The sequence below is a fragment of the Gordionus sp. m RMFG-2023 genome, chromosome 1 (genome assembly GCF_954871325.1).
Source record: "Gordionus sp. m RMFG-2023 chromosome 1, tfGorSpeb1-WG-v2, whole genome shotgun sequence".
In the NCBI taxonomy this organism is placed as follows: domain Eukaryota; kingdom Metazoa; phylum Nematomorpha; class Gordioida; order Chordodea; family Parachordodidae; genus Gordionus; species Gordionus sp. m RMFG-2023.
This window is the reverse complement of record NC_088775.1, coordinates 56100356-56113269: the sequence shown is the minus strand read 5'-3', so window position 1 is coordinate 56113269 and position 12914 is coordinate 56100356. Positions and strand designations below refer to the sequence as shown.

The 12914-nt window shown below is 27.5% G+C and overlaps 2 protein-coding genes across 4 annotated transcripts in view; one reads left to right on the top strand and one right to left on the bottom strand.

Moving 5' to 3' along the window:
* The window catches only part of LOC135931087 (ATPase family AAA domain-containing protein 3-B-like), a 104984-nt gene that overhangs the window by 76176 nt on the left and 15894 nt on the right, over positions 1–12914 (bottom strand). For all 3 annotated transcript variants that reach the window (XM_065467957.1, XM_065467958.1, XM_065467956.1), the window contains exon 4: positions 7878–7937. In XM_065467957.1, the coding sequence (XP_065324029.1) occupies positions 7878–7937 (60 nt within the window). The remainder of the gene's footprint in view (positions 1–7877; positions 7938–12914) is intronic.
* LOC135922367 (uncharacterized) lies at positions 342–2767 on the top strand. Its single transcript, XM_065456749.1, has 3 exons — positions 342–584; positions 629–693; positions 1357–2767. The coding sequence occupies exon 3, from the start codon at positions 1844–1846 to the stop codon at positions 2765–2767; it is 924 nt and encodes a 307-aa protein (XP_065312821.1). The 5' UTR covers positions 342–584; positions 629–693; positions 1357–1843.

Genomic DNA, 12914 nt, shown 5'->3' with positions numbered 1-12914 from the left:
GATATCGGATCTCCACATTAAAGCTGCCCACCAACAACAACCAACGTTGTAACCGGGGAGACATCATTAACTCCCGATTGTTTTTCCGAAATAAGTGAATTAGCGGCTTGTGATCAGTAAAAATTGCAAATTTTTTACCAATCAAATATTCACGACATTTTGTCAACCCGAAAATCACAGCCAGGCAGGGTTTCGAACCGAACCGAACCGCCAAACCGGAATGAACCGTTATAATTTTCTGAACCGTAACCGTAACCGAACCGTTATAAAGAAACTATAAAAAGAGCGAACCGAACCGTTATAAATATTTTAAACCGGTTTAAACCGGTTCAAAACGGTTTTAAAAAATAATTAAATTTAAACATTATTAACCTAAATTTGAAATTTGAATTTTCCTTGGGGAAATTTTTAAACTCTTTATTTCTTTTCAAATTGAATTTTTTTTACATGTCAATTAATACCACCATGTTTATTGTTTTTTCTTTTCACTTTAATAAATACTCAATTTAATAGAGATTAGGCGAATTACCAGTTAATTAGATAAGAATCTTAAAATCAAACAAGACTATTCTTTAAATTAACAAGTTTATTCTTATATATATATATATGTATATTAGTTATTAATTAGCTTATTAATACTTGCTAATAATTTGGGAAAAATCATAATTCTAACTAACATCTAAAGAAAATCAGGTACTGATTACTTTTAATAAAATACTGTTTTATATTAATTTCTTATTAATTAATATTTTCATAATGAATAATTTATAATGACTTAAATGAATATTAGAATTCTGAAATTAAAAAAAAACATATGATTGTTAATTAATATTCCTGTATTTTATGGTTAATTTATTTATTTATTTCCATTTACACTTTAGTGGATAATTTCTTGAAATAATAACTACTTACTGATTAACCTTCTAAATCTTATAGTACCAAATAAAATTTAAACACATGAAATTCAATTGGATAATTATAAAATGATAAATTATCCATTAAAGTTTTAATTTAATTAACTTTAATTTTTTAATAAAAGACAGTTGTTTTTGGAATTTTAAACAGCTTTTCTATTTCTTTTCTTCTTATTTTATATCTTATCTTTTTGCTTCTTTCTTTTCTCTATTAAATCAAATTATTTATTAAAATGGTATTAGTAAGCTCCATTCACTTATTTAGTTTCATCTGTGTACAAGGTTTGTTGTTAGTATCTTTGAGGAAAAAATCGGCATAATTATATGAAGGGTAGGCCTGCATATAATTCACGTGTTTGGGGGAGATCTTGTCAGATAAGATAAATAAAAAATTATACTGATTCTATTAAGAAATTTATTTATTCTATTTTTATAATAAAAGATTCTGATCTATTCATCATCATATAGCATATTAGTATCTATTAAATGGTTCGGGAAAAGTCAAATCCTGTGCGATCATATTTTAAATTAGATATTGTAAAAAATCAATCTACAAACTAGAAAACTGTGGTAAAGTTTTAACCGGGGACCATGCAGCAAATCTTGAACGACATATAGAAAGATTCCACGATAAGGAATTCAAATTATTAAAAAAAAAAGAAGATAATTTGAATATTAAAAAAACAATAACAAAAAATGCAAATAATCATAATACAATTCAAAATGCTTTTACCAAAACTAATACAATACAAATTAATATTAATAAAGACACTTTAATCCGCTCCTGCACTGAGTTAATCACAGTTCATGGGAGACCAATAAAATCAATTGATGACAAAGCATTTAGAAATATTATAGATCCGATAATTGTAGGATTGGGTGGTAATTTAACCATCAATTCTGAAAATATACGCAATAATATTAAAAAAATGGCATTTGATTTTTCGCAAAATTTAAAAAAAGAAATATACCAAAAACTTATATCGTTAAAATTAGATATTGCAACTCGATATGATAGGTCCATACTGGGGATCAATATTCAATTTATAGATAATGGAGAAATAAAATTAAGAAAGTTATGCATGAAAGAGATAAAAGAAAGACATACATCAGAATATCTAAAAAAAATTATTCTAGATGTTCTAAACGAACATGAAATAAGAATTGATCAAATTTATACGATAACCACAGACAATGCAGCTAACATGATTAAATTAATCAAGCTGTTAATACATCATGATGAAGAAGATGATGAAGATGATATCCTTAATGATTATTTAGATAATGATAATTTAAATAACAATGATGATATAATTGTTAATGAAAATGAAGAACTTTTTTTAAATTTGAAAGTTCTTGTACCTCATACGAGATCCATGTTAATGGGCATTAGATGTGCCTCCCACACATTTCAATTAGCAATTAATGATTGCATAAAAAATTCAAATGAAATTGTTATTATTAATAAAGCAAGAAACATTTGCAAAAAAATAAGAAATCAGACTACAATGTCTATTTTGTCCAAATTAAATTTAAAAAAGCCACTAATAGATTGTTGCACAAGATGGAATTCAATCTATTTAATGTTGGAAAGATTATTAGAGTTAAAAAACTTTTGCCAAGAAATATCGGCCCAAAGTAATGATCGTGAAAAATGTTTGTCAGAGAATGAATGGAAAATAATTAGTGATATATTAAAAGCTTTATATCCATCTTATATTTTGACAAAATATATACAAAGTGAACAAATGACCATGGGCGATTTTTATGCAGCATGGATCAAATGTATCATGCAAACTAGCAAAATAGACACTTCATTTGCCAAACTTTTAGTTTGTACAATCAAAGCATGAGAGATTAATTTGAAAAATGAAGTTTTTTGCTCAGCTATATATCTCGACCCAAGATATAATGTATTTTGATCATTTGAAGAAAAAGATATCGCCAAAAAACATCTTTATAAAACTTGGAACTTAATCCAAAATTTAAATAATCAGAATATTGAAAATCTAGATACTATTCCTACGTGTTCACATTCGAAAGATAACTTAGATGATGATTTTGAAGATTTATTAATGTCGCATGAAAGCCTTAATAAGAATAGTTCTCAGGGCATAGAAAATTATAATAAATGTGTAGAAATAGAGTATATAATTCGGTCATTTGATAATATAGAGAGATTAGAAAAAGATGCAAATCTTTTGAATTATTGGGAAAATGTAAAGAATAGTATGCCAGAACTTTATAAGTTAGCTATGGTTGTGCTAGCAGTTCCAGCTACGCAGGTATCCGTAGAAAGAGCATTTTCTAGCCTTAAGTTTATACTCTCTGGGCAAAGAACTAAATTAAATCCTGAAATATTAGAAAATATTTTAGCTATCCGTTCCAATTCTCTTTTTAAAAATAAATAATATAAATTTCATTATATTTATGTGTTATTTTATTCCTCATTGTATTTGCGCATGTTTGTGTTTATCTTATTTATGAAATAAAAAGAATTGATTTGTCTAATTTATATTTACTAAGTTTAATAAAAATATCTATTAGATTATCATTCATAGTTAAATTAAATAAGAAATTATAAAAAGATTTTTCTCTAAAATTAATATATACATGGTTAATGATTAATTTTTTTTAAAATTAAATTTATAAAAACCGGAACAAACCGAAAAGAACCGTTATAAATTATAAACCGAACCGATATGATTATTTTTTTAAAAAACCGAAATGGAACAAAACCTTTATAAAATTTTAAACTAAAAACCGGAACGAACCGAACCGTTATACTAAACGGTTCGAAACCCTGCAGCCAGGGCCTCCTGTTCAATCACAGAATACCTGGTCTCTACCTCACGAAAAACACGCGAGAAAAACAATATGGGTCTCTCCAAGCCCTCTATTACCTGTAATAACGCTCCACCCACTCCCTTATTTGAGGCATCCACCGCCAAAACAATTTCCAATTCATTATCAAAACACACCAAAACCGGCTCTTTTCCAATTTTTTCCTTTAAAATTTCAAAAGCAATTTGCTGTACATCCTTCCACTCAAAATGAATTCCCTTTTTCAATAAATCATATAACGGCGCCGCAACCTTTGCAAAATCTTCCACGAACCTGTGGTAATAATTGACCATACCCAAAAAAGACTGCAACTCAGCCTTAGTGTCAGGCCGTTTCATGTTCGATATATTCTTCAAATTTTTATCCAAAGGTTTCACCTCAATTCCATTAATTCGATGACCCAAATATTCAACCTCCATTACCCCCAGAACACTTTTCTCCTTACTAGCTCTCAAGCCTTTATCACGAATTCTCCTAAACACTTTCTCCAAACGTTGATTATGCTGCTCCGGCGTCACACCAGTAATTAACACATCATCCATATAATAAAATACTCCCTCCAATCCTTGAAAAACTGACGCCATGGTCCGTTGAAAAATGGGAGCAGATACGCTCAATCCAAATGGTAATCTACAAAACGCGAACAATCCCTTTGGAGTCGTTATCGTCAATAATTTACGGATTTCCTTTCTCAAAGGTAACTGCAAATACGCCAACGAAAAATCCACCTTGGAAAAATATTTCGCACCCTTCAACTGAGCCAAAATCTCCTCAATCCTAGGCAATGGATATTTAACCTCCACCACCCATCGATTTACTGTGACCCTGAAATCAGCACAAAGTCTCAATTTACCATTTGCCTTTTTAACAGGCACTAAAGGAGTCGCCCATTCACTATATCCTACAGGAATAATAATGCCGTCTTTCACCCATCTATCTAATTCCTCATCGATCTCCTTCCTTCATTCGAAAGGAACTCGCCAACAAGCCAAAAAGATCGGTGAAAAACATTCCGTAAGTTGAACATCAACTTGATAATCATTTAAACAACCTAATTTTTCATCATAAATGATGCCATACTGCCTCACTAGAATAGGAATAGCTTGATTAACTTTACTCCAATCCTCTTTTTCCCCGACCATAATTTGCTTCTCATCTATCTCCTTATTAAAATCCAAATTACTCGATTTCATCTCCTCCGAAATTTCACAAATTTTATTATCGGTATTATCCAAATTTCCACTCTCTTCAACATCCACTATTACATTATCACTAGTATTAAAAATATTCCAATAATTATCGGGAGGACCAAGCTTGGTAATCCAATCTCACCCCATAACAGTCTCAACATTTTCCTTTACTACCCATAAATCAAGGAAAAATATAGTATCATTAAGATTAACCCCCAATTTGGCCTTTCCCAACACAGCGACTTCCGACCCATCAAATTGCCTGACACACATAGCCTCTTTTTCCAGTTTACCCCCAGGCCAATACTTATAAAAATTCTCCTGCGACATTAGAGAAATACTAGCCCAGGTGTCAAATAGCATTACTATATTCCTATGGTCAATCTTCAAACTAACCCTCGGACACAAACATGGTCCATCTAATCTTTCCGTCATTAAAATATCATATGTTTTAATCGAAGAATCAGCGTTTATTTTATCTAAAATAATAATTTCATTGGCATTCTCATTGCCCCTTAAATTCAACTCGGAATTTAAATTTTTATTACTGACATTACATTTCTTTTAACAAGATTTGTTGGACATCTTTCCCAAATACAATTTATAACATCCCTTCTAAGAGAATAACGGACAATATTCCTCGGATATTGTTCCCACCTAAATCGACTAACCTTCCTCACAGAGAAATTACGAGAATGATTTCTTATTTTAATATCATTTCCCTCATTTCGACTAATAATATTAAATGTTATATTATACAAATTTTTCCGAACTCTCGGAGCCCCGATTCCTATATGATTCACCTTGCAATCATATAGTCAACACGAATTTCGTAATACTTCCATGCAGTCCACAGCTACATGTCCCGGTATTTTACATTTAAAACATAATCTGGCCCCATTTAAGCTAACCATTTTTACATTAGCATTTCCTATTTCAGGTCTCTTTAACGGAAATCCATCTTTTAACCTTTGCTCTGGGACTACGCAGGTATCCCTTTTATGTCCTCGCATCCGCTACGATAGCAAATGATTATTTCCACAAATCTTTTATTTTCCGACAATCCTTTATTTTCCTCGTAATCATTAAATTTCTTATTCATATTTCTATCACCCACCTGGCTCTTAACTGGACTTTTGCTCTCCTTTATCAACGCATTGATGGCTTCTTTCATTCCTTTCATTTCCAAGAGGATCCTATCTGACCTTTCCAGCCTTGATTTCCTCTAAACATCTTTTAGATTACTTTCCAAGTCTATTTTCTTCCCATAAATATCCGATATTAAATTAAAATACGTTTCATCCATTTTTTTTATAAACATCTGACACCGCAGTGTCCTTCTTCCAACTGCAATACATGCCTGCCAGTACCGCAGTACCCCTTTTTACCAAATATTTCGCCAAAATCACCAATATATAAATTATTACCATTATTCCAATTATCATTCCCTGTTTAATTAAATCCAATTCATCAAAATTCTTATACAAAACTTTAAGACCCAAATTCTTATATAGTGAAATCTTAGCAGCCACACTGTAATCATCATGATACCTAAAAAAATGAACCATTTGGTTATGAATCTTTTAGTCAATACTAATACTTAATTACAAACACTTTAAATACTTGTAGAAAATATTAATAAATTATATAATTAAAAATTTTTTGTTTTACCTTCTAAACCGAATAACTCCTAGGAAACTATCAGCGTCACAAGGCACCACTAAAAAAAAAACCTACAAACACAAATTAAAACAAATCTAAAATCTACCTAAACAAATCCTAGAAACTTAACCAAACTTTCTAAAAAACGAATAGTCAAGAATTATATGAAATTATCAAATCAAAAGACAAATCAAACTACAATAGAAATCCAAAAATTTTATTCAAAAGAAAATTCATTTCTCCAAAAAAATAATCATTTTTTCTATAAAAAAAATTAATGAATCAAAAAAAAAAAATATAACATATATTACTATATCTAATTTTATATCCAATCAACCTTATTTTAATCGGTTGATTGGCATTTCGCGTAAAAAAAAATATGATAAACGTATTTACAAATACGACAGTTATAATATTTTTTTGACAAAAAAATAATCCCTATATGCGTTATATTCATTGAAATATTTTAAAAAAATTATTAAGGCTGTACTAATATTGAATATCGGATCAGAGCGTTTACCGTTTTTTTTAAAATCTGATCCGATCCGATATTATAATTTAGGTTTATAATTAATTTTTTAATAAAAATAAAAGGAATTAAAATATAATTTATTAAATGTTTAAAAATATCGAATCATTATATAAGAAAATGGCTAAAGATGTGAAAATATATTCTCATTATATGTAATTCGTATCAAGAAAACTATTTAAAAAGAGTTATTCAGCTATAAGCATAGCCCATATTTTAAATAATATAATTAACTTTTGAGAAATAAAAAATGGATTTAATCATTCCTGATAATGCATCGTCTTACCCATCTGAAACTATAAATTGTTTCTTGTTTTGCCGATAGGTTTATTAGTTATTTTTTGTACGCAAATTATTAATTTTTTTATGACATCAGTAGATAGATAATAAATAATATATGATCGATATCGGTTATTGGATTGATTTTGTATGAATATCGAAAAATATAGTATCGGATCAATAAAATTTTTGCGGGTATAACCTTAAAAATTATATACTAACAATCAATGAAAATTTAATTAAATTAATCTCCAAATGAGTGGAAGAACGTTTTCATAGGAAAATAATGGGGAGAGGGGGGGGGGTATTAATCATAAGTTTTATACAGTTAAGGTTATATTATAATAATAAATAATTCTGTACTAACACAAAAAATGTTTAAATTTATTACAACAAAATAAAAATTATTACCTAAAATATATTCAAAAATATTATTTCTAAATTACAATATAAAGTTACCTGCTGCAATAATTGGTCATCATATCGCCTTCTAGCTAATTGATCTTGATATTGTGCCCTCTGAAAAAATAATAATTTGAAAACTTTTTAATTAAGTTGAAGTTCATATCCTGATATAATGATAGTATTTAAGTGTATAAAATATTTTTGATTAAAAATTATATAATTAAATGTTTAACATAGTGTTGTAAACGAAAGCGTTCAAAATGAACGCGTTCGTGAACGAAGTTCGTTTTTTTGGAAAAAGGTGATGAACGGCGTTCCTTTTTTTTTGACGAACTTTGAACGTGAACGCGTTCCTTTTCTTTGATGAACGCGTTCAATTTACGTTCGTTCAATTTTAAAAACACTTTTTATTTATTTGAAAAATTAATATTTAATCCAATTTTTTAACAAAAAAATCTTATATTTTTTAATCAGCTGTTTTTACTTTTTCCTCTTTCATATTGCAATTAACGTACCATAACGTGCTATTGCTAGAGAAGATAAGATTAAAGTTTATTAATTTAAATATTTTATATTTTAATTTAATAGATTAGCATTTGCATGGATATAAATATTTCATCATCAGATTCTGAAAATCAAAATTCAATATTAGATGAATTAGAATTACCATGGCCCAAATATCAAAAATATTTCACTGTTTTAAAATCAAAAGGTAATTCAATAGTTACCAAATGTAAAATGTGTCCAAAAAGTATTATATCAGTGTCAACATCTTCAAGCTCCAATTTAAAAAGACATCTGATTGTAACATTAATTATTTTTGAAACAATGGATAAAACATTAAATGTTTTTAATAAATTCCCCCCTTTAAAAGAATTGTTTATCAAGTATAACACCGCAATCCCTTCATCTGCCCCTGTTGAGCGAGTTTTTAGTATAGCTAACGCTGTATTAACTGCCAAGCGTTCATGCCTATCAGATGAAAATTTTGAAAAGCAATTATTATTAAAAATTAATAAGAAAAATTTTTTATAAATTTATTTTTTTATCGCTCTATTATATTGTATTTATAATTATATTATCAAAATAAAACTATTATTTTTTATCATGGCTAATATATTGTGTTGAAAAATATAAGGCATTTATTTATATTAAATTAAATTTAAAAAAAAATTTATCATAAAATTTTGAACGTTCCTTTTTTTGAATTTGAACGTGAACGCGTTCGATTTTTGTCAATGAACGTTTAACGCGTTCGATTTTTTTAAAAATGTTTACAGCACTACTTTTACACATCGTCATGTGGTGAGTAACATTTCTACCAAATTATAGTTAAGGGATTATGGTAATGTATCATCTATGATAAAGATCGCTAAGTAATTTTTAACATTTTATAAACGTATGTTATTTGTTTAAAAGCAGTTTAAAATTTGCTCAAAAATAAAAAATCTTCAAAGATTTTGATCTCGGAAGATTTTTTTGAGAATGTTCAAATTTTATTTTAACTAAAATTCCAAATTTCTTTGTAAAAATATCATTATAAGTATAAAGTTTGTGATTTTTATGATTAAAAAATCTTTCATAATAAAATCACAACATTTAAAAAAAATTTTGATCTTTTAAAACCTCCAATGCAGAAAATTTGAGGGCAAAAAAAATTTCCAGCTACTCATTTGAAAATTGGCATTAAACAATGTTTTAAAGTAATCATTATTAAATAATGTTTTTATATTAATTTATTTAAAATTCCCATTGAAATATAACATACAATATTATATAACATTAAAACTATAATAACAAGAGAATAGGAACAATTAAAATGAACATTGCAGTGAGTCATAAATGCTGATGTAGTTTCTGAAACCAAATCTGAGGAATCTTTTATTAATAATTCGGATTCGAGATTTAACAGGAGATTCGCCGAATCAAAAAAAATAAAAAACCCTTTGACGATGACCAAATTAGTATTTATTTTATACATAAAATACCATACGATAATGACGGTGCACACTATGGAAGAAGATTAAACATGATAATAAAATGTGCAAATGATGAGTGAAAGAATAAAATATTTTAAAAATTTAAACAGTAGTTTATTTAGTTTAAAAAATACTAATTGAAATATTAATCAATGCAATTAGTACGATAAACCTGACTTCAATGCAAGCTCTGCCCTGAAATTAGATTCAAATTATCAGACCAATCACTAAATTTATTGGTTTTTTTGAAATTTTATTATTTAACTAAGAAAATAATATTTTTTAAAAAATTTTAATATCCAGTAATATATTGAATCAAAATAATATATATGGTTCATTCAATTACAAATCAACCAGTATTTCGGACGACTATCTCAAAAATGAACGAAACTTGGCATGTTAGTTATAGGCCAGTTCAGATCAAATAGATCAAAAAAATAGTTTTTCGGCCGACCCCTTAAAATTGTTTAAAAAAAATTGAATGAGAAAGCCGCTTAATTTAGCACGCTAGAACTCCCGGTTCCCAAGATAAAGGGCCACAAAATGTGGGAAAAATAGTGTCTTTCAAATCTAAAATTTTAAAAATGCTTATATCTTAAAACCTTGGGTTCGAACCGAACCCAGAGAAGAAACCCCGAGTTTTGGGGAAAAAATCTGAACCCGAACCGAACCTGAACCCCGTTTATAAAATTTTCAAAACCCCAAACCGAACCCGGGAATTTTATTTGAACCCGGGTTCAACCGTTCAGTGTATTATTTAAATTAATATTAGATATTTGTATAATTGTAAATACATATTAATAATTTACTTGACGTTTTATAATATTTTCAAATTTCTAATTAAAAGTTAATAAATTTAAAACAACTTAATTCATTTACTCAATTTTTAAATTTTTTTTTAATTTATTCTCAAAGATTTCTGATGGATTGTTAATAAATTTTAAACAATTAAATTCATATAAGCCATTTATTTTTAATTTTTAACTTATTCTCAAAGATTATTAAAAGTGAACAAGTCAAAGTAAAAATTATTATATTGAATATTGTTAATTTTAAGAAATACGTATAAATAAATTTTTTTAAATCTATACATGACTGCTTTGTATTTTTAACTATATTTTGCCTATAAATAAAATAAAAAATTTATTTTTTATACCAAATTTATGTAGTTTTTTAATTATGATTTAAATATAAAATATTTTTTTATCAATTCAAAAATTCTTAAACCCGAGCTGAACCCGGAACCAAACCCAGGTTCAAAAATATTTCCCTGAACCGAACTCACATATTTTTTCTAGCTTTAAAATTGAACCCGAATCCCTACTTAAAACTATTCATGGTAAAAATCAAAATAATATATCAAATTGTAGGTAAAGAAAATCTCTAGAGAAAAAATTTTGGTGCCAATTTGGTCTAAAACTTCCAGTTTATATATATTAATTTACTTGTATTTTTAAGCAATAGAGGGAGTTTGTTCTCAAAAATTTTTTTTGCCTTTTATTTAGACACCATTTATAAATATATTTATGATATGGAAACTTTGGCGACGTTATCGGCTCTTCCAAAATATGCACATTTACCAAAAATTAACCTTTTTATTTGCATAAAATAGATGGCGTTATGAAATTAATTTTGTTCCTAAATTACCATAAAAAAAATTTTGAATTTCTAGACCATCCATGATAAATTGATCAAGAAGGCCCATTTTAGACCGACCCCTTTAAAATTGTTAAAAATTGCTGGAATTATTTAGATCGATAAAAAAAAAAGCTTTAGTTCGCTAGCACACCTGGTTCCCGAGATATAGAGCTTTAAAGATTCGAAAAATGGAAATTTTTGCACCTGTAATTGTTAAATTATTTACATCTCAAAAACATTTTAAGATATGAAATCTATTCAAATGATTTTAAATGAAGAATATATCGTTCAGGCAGATTTTGCTGAAAATTATGACTTTATGATTCAAGATGTATAAGGATTTTGGATTAAAGGGCAAATTACCATTCATCCCTTTTTAATTACCAGACACTTAGATTTAAATTATTTAAGTTATGTATTTACATCGGAATCCCTTATTCATAATATAATTGCCATTCATTTACTCCAAAAATATTTAGTCTGTTACTCAACAGATAAATTTAAAGACGCCTAAAAAATTTCTTCCATTTTTCAGATGGAGCAGCATCACAATATAAGAATCGCAAAAATATAATCAGTCTTTGCAACCAGAAAGATGATTTCGGAATAAAAGCTGAGTGGCATTTCTGGGTCACATCTAATGGCAAACGGACTATGATAGTCAGAGGTATAGTCAAACGTAGTAGCCGGGGCTTTATACAAAGACCTGTTCCAGAACAAATAACTTGTCATAGTTTTTTGCCTATTCTAAAGAAAATATAAAATAAGATTTCTAATTTATTAATATAATTAATAATTTTTATTAAGGAATAAATTTCTCCTATATTATGGAAGATGAATAAGACAAAGAGCAAATAATTTTAAATTTTATATTTTTATACAATTTCCCAGGAAAATATTGAAGTTAGCTTTTATTCAAATTCAACATAATAGCGAATATTAAATATATTATTTCACTTGAATATTAATGCGAATTTAATATAATGAAAAAATAAATGAATATATAACATGCATTTATGACAATCATTGGTTATCATTAAAAAAATGAATATATAACATGTATCTATGATAGTCAATGGTTATCATAAATAAAAATTAATAATAAAAAATTATACGGAAATTTAATACAAAGGCATTTTGACCTCACTGCCTAACACAATTTAAATGGTACATTTAGAAGAAATTCGAAATATTTTAGTATAAAATGTGAAAATATCCTGTTAATGGTAAATTGTAAACAAAATTAATTTTAAAAATAATTGGTAGTTTCATATGACATCTATTTTATTAAATATAAATTTCGATTTTTGTTAAAATGCATATTTCGGAAATGCCGATTTCGTCGTCAAGGTTTTTACATCTTATATATATTTATAAAAGATGTCTAAATAAACGGCAATAAAAAATTTTCGATAATCAACTCCCCTTATTGCTTGACAAGGGTAAAACAATAGGCTATGTCCTAAGTATCAAA